The sequence below is a fragment of the Seriola dumerili genome, unplaced genomic scaffold (genome assembly GCF_002260705.1).
Source record: "Seriola dumerili isolate Sdu_G_001 unplaced genomic scaffold, Sdu_1.0 BDQW01000040.1, whole genome shotgun sequence".
NCBI lineage: Eukaryota > Metazoa > Chordata > Actinopteri > Carangiformes > Carangidae > Seriola > Seriola dumerili.
In genome coordinates, this window is record NW_019174295.1 from 5688532 (window position 1) to 5715317 (window position 26786).

Genomic DNA, 26786 nt, shown 5'->3' on the forward strand with positions numbered 1-26786 from the left:
ATTTACATAAGCAAGTGTTGTCTTTCCAATGACCATGAGGCACCAGCCACTGTGAAGTTAGGCCGTGCTTGTTTGAGGAGACGGGTGGGGGTGGCTCCTGGTGTGTGTGATAGACACTTGCAACTTTTATTTATATACTCTCTTCGCACTCTACTTTTGTCTTGCAAACATGGCTCTGTAGCTTGGAAGCCATGGAAAGAAAATGGATAAAAGCGACCTTTGGAACATTAGTTGAACACAGCATCAGCAACAGGGCTGAGATATCTATTGGCCTGGATGCAAAGTCATTATCAAGCTTAGCAAGCCAACTCAGTTGCATAATACCAGTATACATTCCAAGTAGTGCTGCTAAAACAAACCAGAGAGAAAAAATTTAAGCCCTTCTAATGCCGTCAAATTCTTGTCATGGATTACACAGGAGTGTCAGTCTGGAATCTATTTGGCCACAACACGCCCCTATAACCTAACAAACCTTCAGTCGACATGTTGGCACTGTGCCTGCAATACATCTGACAAATTGGTGTTGCTGCCTAGTTAAGCTTCACACTGCAGTTCAGGTGTCTCAGTTACTGTAAGTCTAATTATAGACAGTCAGGGATAATGACTGCTCTGTGTGTGCACGCAAGTTTCTCAGGAGATTTAAACAAGGCTTTAATTTGCATTGTAACACAATTGGAGGCTCGGGGTGAGATTTAGAGATTAGTTACTGCACAGAGGAGATGTCTACCAGTGACGGTGCGTGGTTCAGTGGGTTTAGCTTATAGAGATGTGGGATGTAAGGCCATCTGATGTCACATCTGGGCTAGTCTCTGTTCCACTAGCGCCAGTAACTCAATACAATCGCTCAGTCAGCATTTCTTTCACGGGTCTGAAAAAAATAAAGCCTGTTCCTGGGGGTTACTTTTTCATGGGTGAGTCAAATTGGTATCCAATATCATAACTTTAACAATTACTTTGGAATCTCAGGCAGAATAAGAAAATGAGCTCAGTAGAGCGCATACCTCCATTAAGGCCACTGACAAACAACATACACCGAACTTCACAGGAAAAATTTCAAATTTATATTGAATGATGTCTATCTGCCCCAAAATTGAACAGGTTGCTCTCTGGCTCAGAACACATCCCTCCACCAAGTTCGGCGAAAAATCGGTTTAGTATTTTTTGCGTAATCCTGCTGAAGGACAAACAGACAAACAAACAGACATGGGTGAAAACATAACCTCCTTGGCAAAGGCAACTACAGCTCCCATGAAAAAAACAAGTGCAGCAATCTGAGTACTTGTGTCATTGTAGCTTGGTTTCATCCATGTCCATAAAACTCATCAACACTCTCTATTAGAGTCATTTTTTTCATCCCTGTAGTTTGGATCTCTGCTGTTTATGAACTTCTTAGAAGTTTTTTCAACTCACTACCAGTGAACATTTGAGCTCATGGGAAATGGTGTTTGCTAAACATGTAAAACGAGCCACACACACATACACACATACCTTTGAGCTCTGTTCCGAGGCTGGATTTTTAATTATTAGGGCAGTTATGAATGTCAGTGGCATCTTTAATGTCTTTTTTCTTACTTTTGGAAAAGCACCTGGAAGTTCTGGTTTTACTACACGTCAAGCATGAGTCATTAAAATGAATAAACCAGCAATTATGTCACATTTACGTCAGAGAGCTTTATTTGAGGACGAGGCAGTCATCCTGAAATCGGTTCTTATTGAAGTCATACCGAAACTGTTTGGTTTGAAACTTTTTACTGTAATACTGAAAAGACTGTTTAGCAAATGTCTTTGTGTTGTTCCAGTAATTTGTCTCGTTTTCCATAAAGATAGGATATCTAGGAATTTACCAATTTGGTATTTTATTGGTTTTTGAAACGAGTGATTTCTTTCTGGTGAGAACATGTTCTTGACATTCAAGCCCTTGTCTGCAAATATTTTTGGGACATTGTAAATGGAAAATACTTCACTGATCAGAGAAGCAGCAGCACAATCAAATTTTTTTCAGTTCAATGTCCAAACGGCTTTCATGCCTCGTAATGTCATTACAACCTGCCACTGAGGCTGTCTACGCCCATAAACCAACCCTCTTCACCTGACCTTGAATTTGTCCCAAAAGTCTTCATATTTACACGCAGCCATCTTCACATATTTTGTCTCTCCCTCCCTCTCGCTCTCTCTTTCTCTCTCTCTCTCTGTACACATTCCAGCTCATCTCCCAGAACAGGAGAGAGCAGCAGTTCTGCAGTGCCGGGCCAATCCAAGCCCAGTGGGCAGACCCACAAGATCTGTCTGGTGTGTTCGGACGAGGCCTCAGGATGCCACTATGGGGTCGTAACCTGCGGCAGCTGCAAGGTGTTCTTCAAGAGGGCCGTGGAAGGTTGGTCGGACTTCTCTGCATCTACTCCCTCAGTCACTCACTCACTCAGTCATTCACTCACACATGACACACTATGATGGCAGATGATAGTATTTACACAAATCTTTGTGAGGACAAAGTTTAAGAACAAAAAAATGTGCTTTTGTTTGAACTGTTTTCCTTTTGAATCTATGAATCATGGCTACTTGTAATCAGATTTGTTTATACATGTCCATTATTCTATATTATGCCTCCACAACCTTGTACATTTGCACTTTTACGCAATAGTTAACATCCATTACATTTTGTTCCAAAGATTCTCTTTCATTGGAATTACATAAGGTCAGCTGTTGTAGCTGTTGCGCAGGAGAGAAACATCTCTGCTTTTTTCTCTTTTCTTAGGAAGCAAAGAAAATTAAATCATGTATCATAATTCAAGGTCAGAGTGGAATAGTAGAGGGTTTTTGTCGAGCTTTAGTAGAACACACATCATGTAGTTGCATTTTTGTGGATTTGTGCATTTGAATCTTAGTCCTTGACATTGCATGTCACCACCGACCTCTTCTCTTGCCTTTCCTGTTTGTCATGTATCAAAGCAGAGATGACTTATAAATAATTTTGATCAGTGCCAAAATATTTTGGAGGAAAAAGCCTGCTCCAAAAAATATTACTACCATGATACCTTTCCATTTAACATAGCACTGCCTTATAGAGTATTATCTTAAGCTTGTAACACAGCCATTCTTCTGCTTTGCTTCACAAACATTTGACACCTGGTAATGCACTATTCATTTCTTGTCTCAGGCAAGACGTTTGTGTCAAGACGTTTGTCTTGAAACTAATTGCCTTGACAAAATCTCGTGACGGGAGGGGCAGGAATGCATCTGACAAACGGAAAGTAATTTGTGTTAAAGGCTTTCCACCATGCATTCCACCGCCCTCTGCTTCTCTCTATTATGGATTATTATTGCATATATAGTCCTCAACAATGCACAGGTACTCCCTAGATGAACAGTGACTAAACCACCCTATTTATTATTGTCCCAGCACTGGTACTAAATGCACAGAAATTACCCACTCTAACCTCGCCCCCATGTCCCAGTTAGAAGACTGACAGCATTTTTTTTTTTTTTTCATTCAGTTCCTACATCCACTCTCTCTTTCTGTCTGTTTACCCTGTATCTGTAGCTAACATTGCTAGTGATATAATACAGGAAGAGAGAAACTTACTGTAGGGAAATCATTACTCTGAATGTAAGGTGATGGTGTGAACATGGATTGTTTGACTTTTGCAACAGTTCAGGACTAAAACATGCCTGGTGGTTAATAATGTAAACTTCTGAAGACATTTTTATTTCCTGCATACAATAAAACATTTATTTGAGGCTACTATTCCTGTAGAAAATATATGTAAAAACAATGATAGAGAAAGTGTAAATGTATAAATATAAACTGACTTAACTTGATATGAGCTGCTACAGTTAATTTCTGGACTTGTATGATTGCCAACTGTTATCTAGCATTTTAGCTTCTTACTCTGTGGTGCTGGCGTAATTCCCAAGCACTCGAACGGAAGTGTGCTTTTTTTATTTTGAAAAGACCTGCCTACAGTAGCACTGAGATCTGTTATTCTTGTTTTTCTCCCCCTCCTCTCCATTCTCCGGTCGTTGTCTCTATGGTGAAGGATGGAGAGCACGACAAAACACAGATGGTAAATAAATGCACTTTTAATAATAATGATAATAATTGTAATTATGATGATGATGATGATGATGATTATGATGGAAAAACTATCACCTCTGATTTGCCCATGTCCCTGTATTCGTTCAGCACTAAAATATGACCAATCTGCCTAGACACATGTATAGCATCTTCTGCCAACTATCTGTTAATGCATGCAAATGTTCAGATTTGGTGATTTAAATCAGCGTAAATTGCCTGTGAGTGGTGATTTTTTTTTTTTTTTTTTTTGGCTCTTCAATTTCTGCTTGGAATGCTCAGCCTCATCATCCTTGCAGGTGCCAGCGCCAATAATTGCAATCACACCTTGTCACTAATTAGGCCTCTTAGTTTGCACTTGACCCACATTAACCCCCTGAGATCTGATGTCAGAAATCACCCCTCCAGTTTTTTTTTTCCTTCCTCTTGTGTTGTTCATGTGTCTTTACTCAGTGTGTTTCACTGTCTCTGCAGATGACAGTATTCAGGCCATGTCCTGGTTTCTGTTCAAGCAGTGAGAGACATGCTGAGGGTGCCATGTTTTCCTAATGTCATGCGTATTAGCATAGCTTTTAACATCATTCTGCTGGACTGATCATCTGATATCAATTTATTTGAACTTCAATTACTGATTGTAGTCTAAACTAACACGACGCCACGTCCTGTGAAAACCATGCATCTCCAAAATGTCAGCTTTTTAAAAGCTAAAAACAGCAGCCCTGTTTCAGCTTTGTGACTATCCATTTTTCAGATGATCCCGTTGTTTTTCAAATGGTTTATTTAGCTCACAATGTAAATAATAAATAAATGAACTAATACATTTTAGTTGAAATGTGCTCCAAAACATATCATAGTGTTGGAAAGGTGCTGTGAAAGGCTTTTGTGAAACAGACACAAGCAAGCTCCCGATTCCTGCCATTAGCTGAGACAGCGAACGCAACGAGGGTGTGGGTGAAGTGCTGGGTGGAGCATAACACAGCGAGGACAGGGAGGGGAGGATGGGAGTTGAGGGAGTTGCTTTCAAGTCTCATGCTGGTGCTAGATTGATGTCAGGAACTTGCATCCTTCATTTTATCTGAAAAACTCAAAATCAACAAATTTGGAGATACAGTGCATGGTTTTTAGAAGACAGTTACAATTATAATTAGTTTACCCAATTAGTGAGACCCACGTTATACGTCAAAAGCATAATGTTGAAGCCACAGGTTTAAATGTTCCATGGCTTCAGTTGTTGCCGAACTTTAGAAAATAAAGTAACAAATGGCCACTGATGTGGAATAATAAACCCGAGGGACTGTGTGTCTGACACAGATCACTGACCCTTTAAGTCCTGGAGCATCAGCTTTCATTTCTCAATGTAATCCCCTTCAACAGCCTTAAATAGCACAGCTATCTTAAATAAATAAGTGAGCACACTTGAGTCTAAGATCATAAATATTAGGTTTCGCCGGTAAGTAAATATGATATCATCAATATAATCACTTTCTGTTTCTGCACAATTTACTTTTTAACAGCACACTGACATACTGTAACTCTTAACAGGAGTATTTGTTTTGTTTATTTCTAAGACCTATTTGAAATAGATAAGAAAATGTACATTAATTGTCTGTAAACTTTTTTTTGCAGTAATGCCTGTTCACATAGGTTTCCACAGCTACATTTGCAACAATTCTCTAGAGTCTAGACAGACAGTGGCACACATCAGTTCCTCCAGGACTGTAGACTCTAGCAAGGTGTTGAAACAGTGGTTTAATGGTACCTTTTTAGACCAAAATACATTTCTAAAATTGCACAGCAGTTATGTTTTTTTGTGATTGCTGCATGGAAGAAAAACATGTAGTTATAGGGGGAAAGAGCTTTGATCGTGTGCCATGAGAGAACCTTTTTTTCCAAATGATTTAAATTGGTTAGGAGGCCTTGAATTAAAATGAGATCCCGAACTGACTAACAGACTAAAAATTTAAGTGATTTTTCACATTATCAGGTTATAATTTCATTGTTTTTTTAATTATTCAGCAAAAATACTTCACATATACAGGTAGTTGCTTGTTTTTTAATTGGGAGCCAGCCAGATTAAATAACAAAAGATTTACTGCTGGATTAAAAGACCCTGGTCAGGTTCAAACTCTGAAACTCCTCTCTTTGAGTTGATCTTGTTAACCGCTGCTCGACATGCTAGTATTAGCAACAAACCCGGTCAGAGGGTTCACCAACCAATGCTGACGGCTGCTACCAGGTCCTTGTTAACGGATTAGGGCAGGATAAGGGAGAGAGGATATCAGTGGGAATCAGCTGGCACTTTTGACACCACAGATGGCTGTTTACGCCGTTGTTTGCAATGACTTCCTGTGATATCAGTGATGGCTGCAACTGACAGACCCCAGGCTGCTATCTTGTCATCACACCTCCGACCCTGCAGATTAATTTCCAGTCTATGTGGAATATGGTTATTCTTGAGTTTCAAAAGTGATTTTCTCCGCGATATTGAGAAACATTGCCTTTGCCACTAACATATTCAGTATATGAATTTGGCATTAAGTAAATAACAACACTGCTTTGTTACATTAGTCCACACTATATATCTCAGTGTTACTTATTTTAGTTTTACACTTCTATGTTAAACTACTTCTGCTCCATCTCGATTGCAAAAGGTATTTAGCTTCAGCTGCCATCAACACAGGGCGCTGCTGCTCTGAAGCATCATTAAACTGAGCTAATCATTTGCTTGATGTCCCAGATTCATTTTTGTTGCAGGTACTCATAGTGCGTCTATTGAGGCTGCTGTATTAGCCTCTATAGTCATTTGCTTGTGAGCATACAGGAGAAGAACCAAATGGCGTGAAGCACTGCATGATGGAGGAAATGAAGCGTAGATTATATATATTATTTTTAGTCACTGTTTATATCATTCTGATATATTTTTATCAAATTGTGATGATACACGCACAGTGTCACTGTCAGCTGGTCACTCACTGTCATTCTCCTTTGCTTGGCATTGTCTGTTGCTCACTATCCTCTACACTGCAGTGTATTTACTCAAATACTGCTTGCTGTTTAGCTTTAGACGAGCATCTTAAATGTTGCGTAACGCTGAAAAAAAATGAGGAGAAAATATTAACGGTTAACAGCTCACATTAATCCTCCATTCGTTCCCCCCAATAGCAAACACAAAACACTTAAAGTAACATTAATGTTACATCCGCATCCACAGACCCATGATAAGGGCGTGTTAGCTTACAATTGCACTTATAAATATGATTCTCATAAATATACATCATTTTAATATGCAGCACAATATGCTGCTGTTATGTCCATGCACCTCTAGGGGAAAAAAATACACACCATGCAGTTTTATTTCCACATTCTATTACATGGCGCCAGCAGTATTATTGAATGCCCTTTAGTTCAAAAAGCTGCATTAAACATGTGATATTTCAGATCAGTCGAGACAAAGATCAGTAACACAGTTTATGGTCCCAAAGGGCATTTTGTCAAGGCAGTGTTGACTTTGTATAAGGTCTTATTTCAGCCGATGATGTTTCCCTGTTCTCATGCAAAAACACTTCTCAGTGTGTGTCTACAGAAAATTAAGGGTTGTTGGAGAGTGGCAGAGGCAGAACAAGTGAAGTGTTTATTGTGTCATCCAGTGTGATGATCTCTGCATCAATTTAGAATATAGTGCCAAGCCCCAAAAACATGAAAAGGCTGCAGTTATTTATTGAAGAATCTGCTTTTGCTTCTCCTCGCAAAGCAATAGCTGTGTAGATCTGCTCCCTAATGAATAATGTTATTATAACAGAAGAGACTAATGAGCGGGTCTTCCACCTTACTTTTCCATATGTGCAGTAATTGATGATGGGGGCGTATGTTATAATTTAGTCATCCAGTCGTCCAGAAGGGGCATATGCTCTTTAATAAGACGTGCCGTTGAACTTCATATTTTTCAGTGGAAGAATGCAACCCCTATGGGAGTGTTGTGATGTGTTTGTGGTTTTCATGTCGCAGAGCTTGAGCTGAAAAAGTTTAAAATAGTTTATAGCCTTAGGTGAAATCCAGCACAGATCACCTATCGGTTTGGTAGCCAGTGGGTCTGGAAAAAAACAAACAAAAAAAAAAAACAGTTTTGTTTTACTTGTTTGTTTTTGTTCTCGCGTCTCATCTCTTTTTCTCCACTTTTCCAAAGTCTATAGCAGCATAGCTTCAGTTTGACCTGCATTTCTCTGTCAGACAGGGACCTAAGTAAGCCTTTTATAAATCCAAAAGCTGAAATTACTCTGTAACTACACGCCATGACAACAGTATATCTCTGCTAACATCCTGTTAACAGTGAACGGTAACTAAAGTGTGAAACGGGTGAATCTTTTTTAACTGGCAGATAAGGGTTTAGTGACAAGTCTTTCTAAATCACCGCCTTCGGTCTGTTTTCCACAGCGTTACATGATCTGAACAGCAGATGTGAAGTGGGTTAGTGACTCATCTAGCACATCAGTTGTGATTCTAGTTAATCGTGACAGTTGGATTTCATAGAACCTCTGTGATTGTGAAACCTAGAGAATGACCATGGCATGTTTGGCATGTTGCTATGGGACATCCCCTCATTAATTTTGTCCATTGGATTGATTATGCCGCAGCCTGAACTCAAGAGAATGTGTTGATGCTCGAAAGATGAGATTCATGTGACATTCCTCAGGCTCTGTCACACAAGTACTGTATGTGCTAAAAGCAAGACACTGCCCTCTGGGCCAGGGTACTCCTACTGAACTGATGTTGTAACATGATGTAAAATAAATCTTCCAGGCTGGACCATAAAGTAAAACTGCTGCAGCCCCCAGTGTGAGGTCAGGGTGCCCTGCCAAGGACACTATGATGTTGCAGTTTGTTTTTTTTGTTTTTTTCAGCAGTGGTGGTGTTGTGTGCGCATTCATGCATGTAACAATGGAGGAATAGCTTAAAATGACCCTAGAATTGTTATAGATATGGTCATTCGTGTTCACCTTGTCGTGTGTTTTTGACACTTGAAGGGCCCTGGAGGCTCAGATAACTGTAGTAATAAATGTCGACACAGAAAATGACTTACACTGTTTTTATTGAGCATAAATGAAAATAAATAATATAAACGTGACAAGCCAGTCTTCCAGACTCCTCTGAAAATTCAAATATAATTTGACTAACAAGATAAGTGAACGGGACAAAGCTGCACCAGTTCAGTCTAACTTTTTAAATCTTTGAAGTTGGCACTGCACATGATCAGGATATTAATTTAAATTTTGAAAAATTAAACATTGCATTTTTCATCAGATGATGGTGACTCATTCATTTGCACATCACTGGTGCATGTGTATGCAAGCAAAACAAAACATTTTTGCTTGATTAATCCTCAAGCGTGTTACACATCTGATAACTAAATTGTGATAACTCGAGAAATAATGAAGCACAGATGTTTGTTTTGTTTGCACAAATGTGCACAAACGATGTGCAAATGGAAGAGACCACTTTGGAGTCACTTGGGCATCAATGTTGACATAATAAGACTGCTCTTAAAATTGAATTTCTCAAAAATGGTTCGAAGACAAATTGTTACTGTCTGCACAAACGATCTCAAACTGTTTCATTCGTATCCTGATCAGGTGGGGTTGCCAACTTCTCTCAGGTGCAATGTTTGCACAAGATTCAGTAGTATTCCCTACAGATGTGATTAATTTTGTACGCCATCTGTTTAATTAGACGCCCAAACTGAGTAATTGATGCCAAATGTGCAGGTATTACGACAATGTCCGCAATAGGCAGCCCTGCATAGCCTAACTGGAGTAACTAATTGTGTAGCTTGGCTTGTAACAACCACTTCACCATGGACATTCAGAATTGTTCACTTTGTGTAACTCACTTCTGGTACTTAGGTCATATTTCTACTGCCATTGCCAAAGAAGTTAGCTTCGTAAAAGTCTTTCCATTAGGAGAGGTAGATCAGTCTACCTTGTCGTCGTATGCCACTTATCCAGCTGCTATGTTGGCATCGCTTTGTGTTTGAGAGTGTTTGTTTGTGAGTCTCACACTGGCCTCAGTCAGCTGCATGCAGTGTAGAAAGCTCAAGTTGCGGTGGTTACGTTAAATTGTGAATATTAATGAACCATGTGAAATTTCAGCAGCGGTGCTCAGAATGTGTGTGTGCACAGGGGGAAACGCTGTCTTGTGTGTATTCATGAGGGAATATTAATGTGAACGAGTGTAAAATCCTTCTCAGGCATGTTCCCCTGTATAACAAATGCTATGCATGTATTTTGGTCCAGCTGACTCATCAGGAGGCAAATTTAAATCTGTCTTAAGAAGATGACAGCTCCACAGCTTGATCTCAGTAATGAGGCGACGACGATGGAAAGAAAGCACAAGGCACATCAAACATATAAACATATAAACATATAACAGCAGGATTCACTTTCATGCTTCCTAAAATAACAGCAGTCGCTGTGAAGATCGCATCTCATCCGGGTTTGCACCACAGAATGTAATAAATGACCCATCTGACCAGTGCGGGAAAGCAGGAGGATGATATAGAGGCTGATCTACTCATAGTCTTGAACCGTCATTATTTTTAGATGGACAGGGTTTTCGGTTTACTGTATCCTTGTTTGGGTCATCATGACAAGATAAGGTCACATTAACCTGCAAGCCTCTGTTCCTGCCTCTGCTGGTAAATACATTCATAAGGGGAAAAAGTGCATCCATGTTATGTTTAAAAATATGCACAAGGGTGTGCTCAGCTCTGTTGCACCTGCAGCCGCAACCCAGCAGTGACATCACATTGTACTGACACAACCTGGAGTACAGAACGGTACAGTGAGAGGAAATGAGCACAGCGAACACAAGCGTTTGAAGCGGTGTTACAGAGTTTCACTTTATATTCATCTGTTTCCTTAGTGCTCTCTTAAATGAATTTTTTTTTTTTTTTTTTTATTAAATTGTAAGATGGAAACTATAATTAGCTGTGAAATTCTTCTGTTATGATCCTGTGGTATGACAGTTGAAGCTGTGTGGCACATGCAGATCTGGAGGTTAACGGACTGGTGGTATTCTGTATTTTTTCTTTATCGCCAACAAACCCCATGAAAACACCAAAACCAACAAAATATTGATCCCACTACCAAGGTTTGGCCTTGTAGCCAAAGTCTGATAGAGATTATTCCTCTCTGCCATAAAGCTCCATTGTTGTCCAAAATCTATCAAAAACACATGAAGGAACCTCTCTGTTGCACTGACTAACATGTTCCTTCAGTCCTATGAACGCAGCCATTGTAGTTTATTTTTAGTCGAGCCCACGTACGCTGTCCTGCTGCTGTAAATACTCAACAGAGCAACAATTCTGTGGCTTAAAAAAGTCCCCTATTTCTTGAGTAGCATTTGCAAAAAACGACAAGTTGTTTTTAAGAAATTACATAACTTTAAAAAAAAAAAATGAAATCATTCATTTATTTACTATTTTGAAAGATTTATGTCCTCTGTAGGAATTACTGAGCTTTGGGCAGAAAGCCACAGGTGGGGTCGGGAAGTTGGAGAGTATTGGGAGACAGACTAATGCATTGTTGGGGTTTGTCTTTGCATCCGATTTGATTAAATTTGCTCCTGTGAATAGCGCTGCTTGCATATCACTGACAAACATTTCAGCTAAAAATGTTTGACGGAATCAACTCAAAAGTTCTTCCCTCTGGTCAAATACTGTATTTGCCTCTTTTTAAAATGAAATGAATCTTATCCCAGTTTCACATGTGGTTTATTTTCCCACATCCTAGTTATATAGGGTATTGATTCTCGGCTAGCAAGAGCGTTATTATGAGAAAGGGAAAGGGTTCTTGCTCTGTAGTCAAATGTGGACCGTTGAGATTCTAGTTCATGGGCCACAGTAGGAATGTTAGCCACGTGGATCACATCTGATTGTCGAGCTAAAACGGCTCCGTTGACAATCGTGGCTTGTGCCATGTGTTCCGAGTGCAGACTTGAAGAAGTGAAGCTGTCAACACCAGAGGAAAAGCACAGGCTTCTCAGGCTTAGTGTAGAATCAACAGGTGGTTAGTGTGGTCATAATACATACTGCTCAGACTAATCCATCTCAAACCTACTTATGTAGCTAATATGTCTGTCTCCCTTTTCCCCCTTCTCCGTCGTCTCCCTCTTCTCTTCACAGGACAACACAACTACCTCTGTGCGGGGAGGAATGACTGCATCATAGATAAGATCCGCAGGAAGAACTGTCCAGCCTGCCGCTTCAGGAAATGTCTTCAAGCCGGAATGAACTTGGAAGGTAAACAGGCTGACCCATCTTTAAATCAGTCCCGGCTGCATTCAAAGACACCACACACTCACAACCTCACTTTAAAGTCACAGTGAAATGGAAGTCAGCGTGGATTTAGCTTTCCCTAGAAGACGCACAGTATTTCCGGGTGAAACGGAATATGTGAGCAGGGCGTAGTTGGCGAGACAGGGGTTTGATTGACTTGATTGGATAACTCAGAAGGTGAGCACGGCTTAGCAGATACAGAGCAACATGTTGAGGACCTCTTTGGCCTCAACCCACACCACCCACAATGAACACATTAGACCTCAGCCACAATCTTTTGAAATGTAAACTGTTCTTGCCAACTGACCTCCTAAATCTGCACATTTATGTGATGGGCTGGGTTAGCCACTCGCCCCAAATTACATTTGACTGGATAAATTTCTGCATGCACACTCCCGAGATCATCAGGATGAGTCTTCAAAAGTATTTTAACATTTTACAGGAAGACGAAAGAGGATTTTGTAATGAAAATAATTATTTCGACACTTTTGCTATGTACCAATAGATAACGGAGCAGTTTTGTTTTGTTTTTTCTTTTTTTTTTCTTTCAATGTGTCTTTAATATGTAGTGAATGCTCTGCAATCCTTAAAACAAATACTATATGAAGAAATTCCCCTTGATTGACTCCCATGTCAGTGGCACCGTGACACTGTCACCCATTCTTTTCCACTATGATCTTCAGTATTTCTGGTTTTGTTTAACTCAGCAGCACCCACCCACGCTCGTTTAATGATAGCCTAATAAAACACATCATAAGAAATACAATTACTGGAATAATAAAACTGTTTTGCAATGTTTATTTTCAAGCTTTTTGTTGGTGGGATGAAACTGGAGTTTATTTTGTATTTGTTGTTTCAACAGTGAGACTGAGCAGTATGGGAATATGACATGATACAAAATTTGACATCTCACTCTGAAATAAAACTACCAGTGTGTATGAACAGAGAAAGGGGCGGGGGGGCATGCATACAAATATTAAACTAAACCATAATCATTGCTGTGAATATATCATACAGCATCAAAACCTGTCCCGCACATCACTGAAGCATACTTTATCTCACATCTCCTCCTTTTACTCTCTATCTGGAAAAGTCTCCGCCATTCTGTTCCATTCGCACCTCTTACATCTTATGTAATGCTCCAGTGCCCGTAGGAATATTGTTAGGGTCTTATTCCTCTTAGATCTGCGATTTTATTTGTCAAAACAGTGACAATGACAGAGACAGGGATGAAAACAGATCACCTGCAGGCCCTGAAAATCCTTTTTGAATTTGTGGTGTTGATGGCTTTGAGGTATGTGGATTTGAGAAAGAAAAAACAAGAAAAGCTGAAAGTGAATAAATGGCCTCTAGTCTAATACAGTGGCAATACTCAGCAGTACGCCACAGCTCTTTGGAAAATGTGTCTTCTTGAATGTGAGCACAGATTCTCCACAACAATAGAGCAACAATATGGACCTTGGGGAAAAAAAAAAAAAAAAAAAAAAATCACTGACAGTTCTTGAAATTTATGTACAAGTCCTCCTGAATGTTGCGTGGCTGCAGTGAGAATCGACTGGTGTTAGTCACTCATGTGGGAGCATGTGCCGTTGTCTATGAATGTGCTGCTCTGTACACGTGTGCCGGTGCACCATGTCCTCACACACAATACTGAATGCGTAATCCACTGTCAAGTCCAAGTCCACAGCCCCGGGATCACCTCGTGATCTTTCACCTGATTCTGCTTCAAGGGATAAATGTTAAGGACAGGGTATAACAGTGAAGGTGTGTCAGGGTTAAGGAAGATGGACATGGGAAGCAACAGGTGAAGTTCAACAGGGGCTGTAAGTGCTTGGAACTTGGTTCTTGTGTTATTTCATCTGATGCTCCCTTAGGGCATGTACAATCAGTGTTGTGTGAGATTCCTTTCAGACAGTGCTGTGTTTGTCAGACAGAGGTGAAGGTAGTTGCACAGGAGAGGCAGAGACCGAAAGAGAGAGAGAGAGAGAGAGAGAGAGAGAGAGAGAGAGGGATTTGATGGACGTCAGTGCATCAGCAGACAAACTCCCACCAGAAAGGCTCTTAGTTGCCATAGAAACACCAGGAGAGGAAATTAAAAAAGGTAGAGAGTAGGGGAAAAAAACGTTTTTTCATGGTAACCTCTCAACTCCTGATATGTTTTGCACATTTAGTGGGAGAAAATGTCAAAATGATGCCCACGTAATCCACGTAGTGCGAGCAAAAACATAACAATTTGCCAAAGCATGCATATGTGGACAAAGTCCTCTGAGAAATGGTGTAGTTTTGTGGACTGTGTCTTGTTACACACAAACTAGCATGATGCATTCTTCTGACCTTTTCTAGGCTTGTCAGAACTCATGGATTTCAAATTCATAACAGCCACTTCCTTTTATTGTTGATATTGTTGCTGCTGTTTGTTTTCAATTAATTATTTTCACATTTAATTAATTAAATTAATTGTTTCAATCACTGGTGTAGTCCTTTTGATTTTTACATTAGTGTTAAACGATGAGGTGGGGTCAGGCCAAGCATGTAAAAACAGCTGAGGTCGGAGACCAGGGGAAGATATGATGAATGGGATTTTTTTTTTTCTCCCTTTGATTTAGTGAGTTACTTCTCGATGCAGTGTAACACACATGCCCTGTATATTTGCTTCTAGATTACTGTGTAAGAAATTATTTAAACCAAGTAAATTTGATTGAGTCATTGTGGAAAATGGAAACGGGCTTGAAAATGATTTTTATGGCCCTATATACTGGCATGAAACCAAAGTGCCACTCATAAAGAAAATCTGTTATAGTGTGGAAAATGCATACTTTAATGTGAACCAAGAATCAATTGACATAGCATATTTAAAATGCATTTAATTTTTAAATGTGATATTAGCGATAGTTGTTTACACGTGGTGTGCCAAGGTGAGGTGTATAGCTTGTGCCGTGTAAAAATAATAGTGCATTATTCACACAGACAATGTAGTTTTTATTTCATGTGGTGTGCTATTGCGCTACATGCTGTATTTCTGTATTTGGTGATGTTTAGAGCTGAATCAATCAGCCAGAAAATGAATAGCAGCTGTAACTATTTTGATTGTTCCGGCCCCTCTGATGGAAAGCTTTGTTGCTTTTCTCTGTTTCATAACATTATACTGTATGTCTTTGGGTTTTCCACTGTTGATCAGACTAAACAAGACATTTGAAGACGTCACCTTGGTCTGTGGGAAATTGTGATGAAAAGTGTAATCCAACTGTACCAAGCAGTTTGCTGCTTTGATCTTTCACTTATTCTATTAACTATTCTCCGTTGTTTTGAATGTAGTTGGTTGTAAAATCAGAAATCATAGAATTTTTGCATCTACTTTATCCCAAATTAGAATTACCGTCTTGTGGTTGTATGCCTCCACCAACCAGCCAAGCTGCAGGAAATATGGTCACAATCTCATCCTTCCTGAGTTACAGCATTTAATAATGGCCGGGAGTGGCCGTTATTAAATGCTGTAACTCAGGATGTTTTTATAGAACATTATGATGTCACAGTGAAGTTGACCTTCGACCATTTGGCTATACAATGTCATCACTTCATCATTTAGCCTATTAGAACTTTGCTTTAAATTGTGTCATGGTCAGCATTTACATTTTTGAGTTATGGCCAAATGTGTTTTGTGAGATCACAATGATCTTCACCATTGACCACCAAAATCTAATCAGTTCATCCTTGAGTGAAAGATAAATTTGAAGAGGGGCGGATGGAGGGACAACCTGAAAACATAAAGAGTAAAAAAAACAGACAAAAAAGAAACACTACCTCTGCTCACTTTCTCCCTTCTGTTTCATGTGTCCTTCCCTCCCTTTCTATTCCTCTGCCCCCCCCCCCAGCAAGGAAAAACAAGAAGCTGATCAAGATGAAAGTGCCCCGGCCCCCTGGATCATCCGAGCCCATCAGCAACATGCCTGTTCCAGTCATCCCCAGGTGCATGCCCCAGCTCGTGCCCACCATGCTGTCAGTGCTCAAGGCCATCGAGCCGGAGATCATCTACTCGGGCTACGACAGCACACTGCCCGACACCTCCTCACGGCTCATGACCACTCTCAACAGGTTGGGGGGACAACAGGTCATCTCTGCAGTCAAGTGGGCCAAGTCACTGCCAGGTAACAAAAAGCCATGTGTTGCCTTTGGTTTTGTCTTGGTGCACTGCTCAAGCAAAGTGTCACTGGCAGTAGTAGCAGCTTCTTCAAATGAGTCTCATGTGTAGTGAAGTGAAACAAATCTGTGATGGAAAACAAAGACACGCATGTTCATTTGTTACTTTTAATACATGCAGCTGGTCAAGGAAGTTACATCACTTTTAGATAAAAAAAAAAGAAAAAGGGAACATGTCCTTGGTTGCACACTGCAACAATTGCAGACTAGACATTTAGTGCACAATGGCAAAGCTTTCACTTTTGCCCCCCAGGTTAACCAAGCATCTGCTTGTTACCATTCCTCAGTGAAAGTAAAGAACACAATTAACCAGAAGTTAACCTGCGAAGTAATCCAAACTATGTGACCATTCCTGTGGAGAAACATAACTTATATAAAATTCAAAATGTCAGAGTTCATTCTTGTGGTTAGAGCGGTTGATAAGACATAACTCTTGTCAGATTGAAAACGTGGATATGGCTCTTCAATTTCGGGCTGCGGCTTCTGTCTGATCAAGTGGAATCATGCAGTTAATGAGAAGCAAAGGAGGAAGAAGGGGCCAATTTGTAGCAGAGGTTCATCACTTTGCTGCTTGAATCACGGTTAGGCTCATAGGCAGTTAGTTATGTTAATTAATGCAATTGTGGCCTCCCACTTTAGACACAAAAACATTACAAAAAGTAAATGTACATATATATTTTTTTTTCACAAATGATTCCTCTTGGCAGTAGAGCCCAAGAGCAACAGACGTTCAAAAACCATGTAATAAAATGTGTGACCTCTGTAATGGCTGACAGAAGAGTAGAGCAATCATGGCTTATGAAAGAACAATTCACTTCAGGCACCCCACCTCTTCAGAGTATTTAGATTTTGATCAGGCCATGACGAAGGTTAATGTCCTTTTGAATGTGCATAGACAATGTCCCTGATGATGTTCCTACAACCTGTTAAAAGTCATTAGTGCTGTTAAGCAAATGTTCCTACAAGCGAGTGGAAATTTCAGCTTTTTCATCTCAGAGCAGTAAAAATCACTGCATCCATCGTCAGCGTCGACTCGGCTTACTTGAGCGTAAAATGATTGCGTCAGTTTCTGGGTTATTTCATCTAACAGTGGCACATTACTGAGAGACTGTCAAATGAGGAGGAAGGTAACATCATCACTGGTATTGGACTAAACATGATTCCTTTGGGATTGAATTCATAAAGGGATATATTTATATTTTACTGTTCTCCCAAGTAACGTAAATTCCTCTTATAAACATCAAATAAGAAGATAATTGCTGGGTTTGAGGACTACACAGTTTCCATTCCACAAAAACAAAAATGGAAACAGAGTTTGGAATTTTTTTTTTTTTTTTTTTTTTTTTTACCACCCATTCTAATAGTTTCTAATCATGAGAAAGGAGGCACATGACTTGATAATCGCTCCAAGTATTTGCTTTGAGATTTTCTCTTCCCACTCTAATTGTTGCTATCGGTCATACCAAAGATGCAAGATCAGATTTCTCAGGAAAAACCATAACACTATTTTTTTTTTTTTTTTTTCGTGATTTCCGTGTGTGACAGTTTGATGAGGGACAAATCTGGCTCCAGTCTTGTTGTGTGTGCATTGTCCACAGCTGGCAGCCTGCCAAGGTGGTAGTGAGAAAAAGCTCTAAGGGAGGAGGGGAGCGCTCTTACATAACAGCCATGGTTTAAAACAAATGTAATGTGAAAGGACTTTTCATGTGCAGCTCCACTTTTCTAGTTTTGACAGTGTGGAAACAACTGAACTGCAGTTTAAATCCAGTTTGAACATTGACTTAACTAGATCCTCCTTTCTTGCTTTTTGGAAGCCGTCTTCGTAATTGTGTTTTAATGACGTATTGAGCAATTACTTTTTGTTTTCGTTAGTGTTTCTGTATCTCTCTGAAATACAGATATGAAGATGTTATGCTGTGCTTATTAAATCTTTATTTGTACAATGACACACATATGTATATATATAGCACTAACTGATGTCACATTGCATTTAACTTAAGCTGTGCAGAAAAATATCAAGTTAGTGGTGTGCTTATTGCTAATGTTGGCCAACAATCTTTAAAGAACAACTAAATACTCAAATCTAATTATCCATTTTTAGTGTGATGATGTGTTTGTGTGTCTCTTTCTGTCCAATTGGCTTTGTCTGTGTCGGTGCTTTCTTTTTAATCTGTCTTATCTGACCTTCCTAGGCTTCCGCAACCTGCACCTGGATGACCAGATGACTTTGCTGCAGTGCTCCTGGCTCTTTCTAATGTCCTTCAGTCTCGGCTGGAGGTCGTATGAGCAGTGTAACGGTAGCATGCTCTGCTTCGCCCCCGATCTCGTCATCAACAAGTGCGTACCACTGCCAGCTGCTGTATATTTAATGCAGTCCTTTCTTCAGCAACAACTTGTCGGCCAGTTTTGTCTTGTAATTTGCTCATTTCAGGGTGTCAGTCTCGCTTCATCACTTTGGCTTGCTAGCTCACCCATGTATCTATTCATGACTCATGACTTGCTAGAGGAGAAGACAGGTCATGAGGCTGGCAACGACTGTATATTGGAAATTTGGCAGTTTGTGCATTAAAGATGTTGGAAGAGGTGAAAAGGAGCAGCTGCTGATGCCATGTTTATCAGAGGAAGCACACGGCTGTTTGCACCCTTCCCAGGCCAAACATTGGACATATCTGAAACAAAGACAGTCTTTGTTTCAGATAAAGACACTACGATGAGGCCATGGCAAAAAAAAAAAGAAAAAAGCCTTCAAAATGTGGTTGAAACAATCCCAGGCTTAACCCACCTACATACCTCTACACTCTGCCTTACAGGAATATTTTCACACGTTTGGAAAAACACATTTTTGCTCTCTTGCAGAAGCTTAGATGCGAAGATCGATACCACTCTCATGCCTGAGCCTTGTGTACGGAGCTGGAGCCAGGAGGCCGTTAGGCTAGCTCAAAACTACTTGTATCTCGTATGGTTAATCCATACACGAACAGGGCGTTAGGTGTTGGAACTACTTCTTGGAGACTTCAGACAGAGCCATCCTCGCTGTCTCACCCTTTATCCAGTCTATATGCTAAACAAGGCTCCTCCTGGCTGTAGCTTCTTACTTTACTCACAGACGTGAGAGTGGAATCCATCTTTTCATCTGAATCTGAGAATGAAAGAATATTCAAGCTACATGGATGAATCCATGATTAAATGTATGCCAGCTGAGAAGTGAAAAGAAACTTGAGCACAGAAATGCTAACCTAGGTTTGAGGTCATTTAGATACAGTGTCACCTTTACACAGTTTGACCACCTTATTTCTCAACCGTAAAATGTCCCATTTAGGATATATATATATATATATATATATATATATATATGAAGATCATAAATCAGAACCAAAATCCTGTATGATGATATTCTTATCTTAGTTTTTGATATTAAATCACTATGTAATCCTGCTCAAAGTGTAGCAACTCCACACAGGTGCGCAGTCCCAGATTTGCTGGTTTCTGTTGCAGGGGTGGAATGAAATATTTTGTAATAATTCTAAGAGTATTTGTAGTGATTTATTAAGATAAATATTTATAGGAAAGAACCCCGTTAGTTTTTGTAATGCACAGAAAAAAAGCACAATCAGAATCCATGTCATGTAGAAAGAAGCGAGTGCATCAGCCACATACTGAACCATACAGTAAATAACCCTCTGTGCTAAATTGAAGCCACAGAGAGACGGCTCAGGTACGATTGCAGTATGTTAATTACAAGGCCTCATTACTTAAACAGTCACTGGCTGCAGAAATTGATTGTGCTTGGATGTATCTGTGCTTACCACAGTCTTTGTAGTCCCTGGAGGAAACAGGATAGAGGCTAATCTCCTGTTAGTACGTCTGTTTCCATAGCACTGTTTTAATTTGGAAGCTCAGGTTTTAAACACTTTGGGAGGTAAAACAACATTGTGCCATTTCACCCATCATCTTTCAGTCTTAATCCTTCTGAGCTCCTCGCACTTTAGTGGGCCTTTGCTGATTATTTCTCACAACAGGACTTTTTTTTTAATGAAAAGAAAGAAGTCCTGCTCCCTCTCCCAGATATCCTGTGTTTCACTGACTGTTGTAGCCTTTTTTTTTCTGAAAAGCTAAAACATGTTTTGTGTTTGTATTTCAAGATAATTGATTGATTATTAGCATTTGACAGCTACAGCTGTTACATAACTTCTGTGTAGGCATTTGTATCATTTCGAAATTTTTCTTATCGATGATAATAATTTCCAGAAAATTCGACATTTTCCTGTACCTCACTTTGAGAAATGTTAAATGTGTTTACACAAAAAACTTTTTTTTGTTTGTTTTCTGGTTAATAACATAAGCCAAACGTCTCAAGTGCATTAACTTAATAAATAAAACACAGTAGAAGGAGCAAAAATTTTATTTAAATCAAGATTTAAATAAAACAACATTTAGAGTTTGACCAAGCAATTCAACTATAACTTGATTTCATCAGTTTGCTAAAGGCTAGGTGTAACCACTGACTCTGATGTGACCATTTGGAAGTTGTCTGAAGTGCAGTGCTCCTTTGCCCAAAGTGTAAATGTTGTTTACTTCATGCTGAATGAATAGGGTGCAGCAAACACACTGAACTCTCGCTGCTGACATCCTGCAAACAGCTCAGCATCATTATTGGAAATATGTAGACAGAGAGCCCTGAGCTGTGAAGAGTCATTCCCAGATGAGACGTAAACTCAAAGAGGGGTAAAGAGAAATAGATATGAAAGGTGAAGAAGTCATCGCCAGTGGCACTGCACTTGGTCAGAATGAATAGACGGCTCTGAACCCAAGGCTACAAATCTGGAGAATGTGCATTATTGATTTTAGAGGTAGAAAGTAATGTGGGCTGTGTGTTAGTGGAAGTGAGGTGTGAAAATCCATCAGGACTGATTTCACAGTCCGGTTTTCTCCTGCAGGGCTGAAGCGCTTCCCTGCTGGGGCTGTTTTATTGAGAATTGAATAACAGGATGAGTGAAAGAGCTTTAAATCTAATCTGGACGTCTGTTTTCCTCTCTTTCCTCCCCTGCTGTCTCTACCTGCTCTACATCTCTTCTCCCTCAACTCTACTTTGTCCATTCTACTTTTCCTTTCCCTCCTTTCAGAGAGCGAATGAAGCTGCCCTTCATGACCGACCAGTGCGAGCAAATGCTGAAGATCTGTAATGAGTTTGTCAGACTGCAAGTGTCCTATGACGAGTACCTGTGCATGAAGGTCCTGTTACTGCTCAGTACAGGTAATGGAACACGCTTTGCTTTGAAAAACCACAGCAGGGTTTTTTTCAAATTTCAGGGACTGCAATTATTCTGGGATTAAAAACAGATTTCAAAAATCACTTTTCCACCGTATCCAACATGTAATACTGCTGCAACCTTTTGCAATGCGAGGTAGGCTCAATTAGTCACAGCAGAGTAGTATATGTTGTGGGATGGTGGAAAAAACTGTATCATAAATGCCAAGCACTACTGCAGCTTCTATGGATCCATGGAGCATCTGAAAAACCAGGGAAGGTTTTTACCGTGTTGCACGACGGTAGCTACATTTTTCATAGTACCACTTTACCACAACATAAAGAATCAAACATTCACTCATTGTATCATTAAAAGAATTTATGTGCTTGAGTTACGTAAACAACAAAGCTAACAACTAGAGCTGCACTGATTAGTCCATTGACAGAAAATTAATCAGCAGCTATACCGATAATCAATTGTTTCAATAATTTTCTAATGCAAAAATGCTCATGTGACAATTTGCTACTTTTCTGTAACACACTGTATATGACAGTAAATTGCTTTTTGAGGTTTCAGTCTGTCAGTTGGATAAAAACAACAACAACAACAACAGGTTGAAGACATCATCGTGGCCTCTGAGAAATTGTGAATGTCATTTTTTTTTTTTTTTTTTTTTTTTTAACAATTAAGCAGTTCATCGTGGAAAGTAATTATCATAAGAACAAGACAGAAAATCGTGGTTACCTAAAGGCACTTTGTGAAAAGGTGGATAGCGAAATCATCACAAAATGAGCCCGAAAATGCATTGAGCATCACAGATTGATATTCTATAACACTGGGAGAATTCATTTAGGGTTATCTTTTGTAAGAATTGTATCACTCCATCTAGTTCTTTTAGCTTTTCTATAAGAGTGTATTTGTCTTCTGAAAATACTTTGATCTTTGTAGATGCATCATTTTTTTTCTTCCTCTCCATTAACAGAAACAGTTTATGCTTTTTCCTGTACCTACAGAATAGCTTTCAGAGTTTGTTTGAAAATTATAAAATGTGAAGTGAAGTCAACGACAACTTTCTGTTTCTTATCTCGGAGAGTAAAATACAGCTTGCTGTGTAATCAACACAGCTGCAATTTGCCCAAATGGAAAACCTTGTTTCAACAAAAACCTTTTTCCCAAATTATGATTATTTAAGTTTCGCTGAGTGAAAATTGGTCTTAGCAGAGCTCTATTATCGTATCCTAAATTTATTCCGAATGAATGTTGATTTGCAGGCCCTGATTTGCTCGAGTTTAAAATATATAAATTAGTGAAAACCTTTGGAAGACAATTTCTAACAAAAAAAAAAGGCGTAAAAATTGTTAAATGTTTAGCAGCCCTCACTGTCCTGTCTTTCTGAAAAGGTTAAATAATAGACTGTATGCAAACAGTGGACTAGCATTCAAGCTATTCAATTACTACCATTAAAATCACCAGAGATACAAGAAAAAAGTCAGACTTTTCCCCAGTTATGTAAATTTGCCTTTGCTGTAGAGGAGAGCGTCCGTCCTTCCACCTCACTCTCAGAGAATGGCAGGGGAAAGGATGCACTTAAGAGGCGATTTGCTCTTTATACAGAGGAAATGACATTTCCATAGTGAGCACTGGTTACATTTTCATACCTGAGAGCTATTTCCATCTGTTCCCATCAGGGATGGAAATACTATCAGGACAGGACAACTTTGATTTGAGCTGTTTGAATCATTTCTCATGCACATGACTGAGAATTAAAATCACCTATGGGACAATTTGATTTATTATATCATACCTGTTATGCAGGCAGACTTCACTTTCAGCAGAGTTAACATCTGCACCACAATGTTTAAATAATAGGTTCAAAAAAGAACATGCACACACACACAAACAGCAGAAAATAGCTACTATGACCCATTTCTGACAGTCAAATCTCTGTTAAATAAAAGTAACACATTTATTTTATACTAAAAAATCCAGAGAGAGCAGAAAAGGAAATCTGTTTTTACTCTTAAAAATTGTCTCTCTGCCAAACCTGCAAATGCATAATGTACAGGCCAGATAGCACTTCCACTTATCTGATTATGTAAATCGGACAGTACTTCATTCTGATCCTGCCCTCTTTGGCTTTGCATAATCTCTAGGCCAGTGACTGTGGCTTTGCCTGGGCACGATGCCAGGCACCTGACTGACAAGGAATCCATGATGTGTTGACATGGTCATTATGATACCTGCATATTGATGTTTTTCAGCCGTTTGTGGTTTGGTGCTGTGGAAATCCCCAGTGTGTGCTCTTTGAAGTACACATACATGCAGAGATTATAATGTTTTTTTGTTTTTTGTTTTTTTTTTAGGTGTGTGTCCAAACACTTACTGTTCCTCTTGGACTGGGAACATGCTGCACAGTAGCATTTGATGTTACCTTTTAGTTTTGCATACTTTCCACTGCCTCTGGTGAGGAGGTGCATGCATGCATCTGTGTGTGTTTCCCCTTGTTGGGGTCCCACACAGTTAGTTTTAATGACCTGTGCTGTGTGTTGCAGCAGAGAACAGGCTCAAGAACAGGCTAAGACAAACAGAAACATTACTAATTTCAGACACATGTTTGAATGTGCCTAACCAGATGTTCACATCACCAGCTGTCGAGATGGCAACAAAGATATTTATGTATAAATGTGTCCACATAGGTATGGGTCTAAATGCAAATCACATGGGTACATTTTAAGTTCTTCATTGTTCATTACATAAGATAAAACAGAAAGATAAATACAATAGACAACTTTCACCTCCCTCCAGTAGAGATGTGGTGGATTTATAGACATAATTAAAATTTCTGTGCTCCTCTTGGATCGGTTGTCTGTGGGATAATAAAATCGTATCAAAGTTGCGTGGAGTTCTTGACATGAAAATCTCTCAGTGCGTGTGATGTAACATCACAGATATTTTTGAAACAACTACAAATCTGTGCCACCATTAACAATGTTTTTTTTTATTATTATTATCTTTATTTTATTTTAGTCACAATCCCGCCATTGTCTGCCAACTTGCACGCCAACGTCTCTCCTGATATCTTTGTTTTTGTGTTTATGTTCGGTGTGTGTGTGTGTGTGTGTGTGTGTGGTGGTGTGTGTGTGTGTGTGTGTGTGTGTGTGTGTGTGTGTGTGTGTGTGTGTGTGTGTGTGTGTGTGTGTGTGTGTGTGTGTGTGTGTGTGTGTGTGTGTGTGTGTAGTGCCAAAAGATGGCCTGAAGAGCCAGGCGGTGTTTGACGAGATCAGGATGACATACATCAAGGAGCTGGGAAAAGCCATCGTCAAGAGAGAGGAGAACGCTAGTCAAAACTGGCAGCGCTTCTACCAGCTGACTAAGCTACTGGACTCGATGCAGGAGGTTAGAGAAATGCACACACACGCACACACACACACACACTGAATCAGCATATACTGTGATGATTTCTGTTTCTCCTCCTCTTCTTGGTTTTCTTAGAATTCAGTCATGTCTATAAGGTTTCACAAGTGGCTTCCTGTTACATCTTCTTTCATAGCAGTCAGGTGTTTTCTTTCACATCTAGTGGTTCAAGTGCATCAATAACTCGGTGTTCTTCTGAGATCCTCGCACCATGCTGATTAGTGTAAACCCCAAAAGAATACACTCACAGATCCCACTAAGTGCATTATATTACGCTCAAGTCTATTTCAGCCGCTCTCCTTCCTGTAAGGCCTCTTTGCAGAAGTAAAGATCCACTGCAGGCTAATTTAAAAATAATCTTCAAATAATGGAAAAAAAAGCTTTACAATACCTAATAGATTCTAACTAATGTGTCTGTCTCTGCCCTCTTGGATGTCTCCTCCAGATGGTCGAGGGTCTTCTCCAGATCTGTTTCTACACCTTTGTGAATAAAACCCTCAGTGTGGAATTCCCGGAGATGCTGGCGGAGATCATCACCAACCAGATACCAAAATTCAAAGACGGGAGTGTCAAGCCTCTGCTGTTTCATCAGAAATGACTGCCTTAAACTGTGAAGCAATGACTTAAATCCTCCTCCAGGAGCACAATACCTGTGGCCTCACGCCTCCTAATCTGGTCCCAGATTTGGCCAAACTACAGTAGGACACCCTACTACCGACCTGTAGCCCTTCCTCTTGGCTAACCAAGAAGAATTTGGCCTCCAGGGGGAAATGTTTTGGCTCTGAATGTCTTGTGGGCAGGCTGCATTTTGGTGATCTATTTGTTTCCCCGAGCCCCTTACCTCCGCCTATGTCTTTCCTGCCTCCAGTGTTTCACTGCTGTTTTCACTGACAAGCCAACACCTAGAACCACCTTTTCCTCATTCAACATGACACCAAACACACTCTCCGACTCGCTGGATTAGCAGCCTGTTGAAGCTTGCCCCCAGTTTAAGCCTGATGTTCCTCTGCTCACCTGCCCAGCTTGTCTCTGTTTGCCCTCCACGGCTCCACTGCACGGAGAATGTAGTGAGCGCTGGCTTGCTGTGGTTTCCAGAGAACTGGTGGCGACGAAAGGGACAAACAAAATCACAGAATAATTAGAAACATACTTTTTTCTCCCCCCCCCCCCCCCCCCCCCCCCCCCCCCCCCCCCCCCCCCCCCCCCCTCCCTCTGGACTCCAAGGACAGTGAGGACAAACAGTTTTCAGCTGTGAATCAGTTATCTTTTCTGAAATGAAACAAATCAGATTTATATACCTGACCAATGGATGAAAAAAAAAAAAAAAAAAAAACATATAGAGGAATATTCTCCATTTATTTTATGCAGGCACGCATTTCTGACCACACATGCAAAAGTCACTTACACACATAAACATACAAAGCAGACGCAGACATGCATTCACACAAATCAAAATGTTTACACAGGATGTATCCGAGAAGGGAAAACCAGTGCCTTTTTAGCTTTTAAAGCTCTTCATAGCCAT

The 26786-nt window shown here is 39.9% G+C and overlaps 1 protein-coding gene across 2 annotated transcripts in view; it reads left to right on the top strand.

The window, feature by feature from the left end:
• Positions 1-26419, top strand: part of nr3c1 (nuclear receptor subfamily 3 group C member 1) — a 70608-nt gene extending 44189 nt beyond the window's left edge. The window contains exons 3-10 of one of the 2 annotated variants that reach the window (XM_022738818.1): positions 2205-2374; positions 4038-4064; positions 12249-12365; positions 16274-16546; positions 18791-18935; positions 21722-21852; positions 25086-25243; positions 25707-26419. In XM_022738818.1, the coding sequence (XP_022594539.1) occupies positions 2205-2374; positions 4038-4064; positions 12249-12365; positions 16274-16546; positions 18791-18935; positions 21722-21852; positions 25086-25243; positions 25707-25859 (1174 nt within the window). In that variant the 3' untranslated portion in view covers positions 25860-26419. The remainder of the gene's footprint in view (positions 1-2204; positions 2375-4037; positions 4065-12248; positions 12366-16273; positions 16547-18790; positions 18936-21721; positions 21853-25085; positions 25244-25706) is intronic. The other variant, XM_022738819.1, reaches the window with a different exon arrangement.
• The last annotated feature ends 367 nt before the right edge of the window (positions 26420-26786 follow it).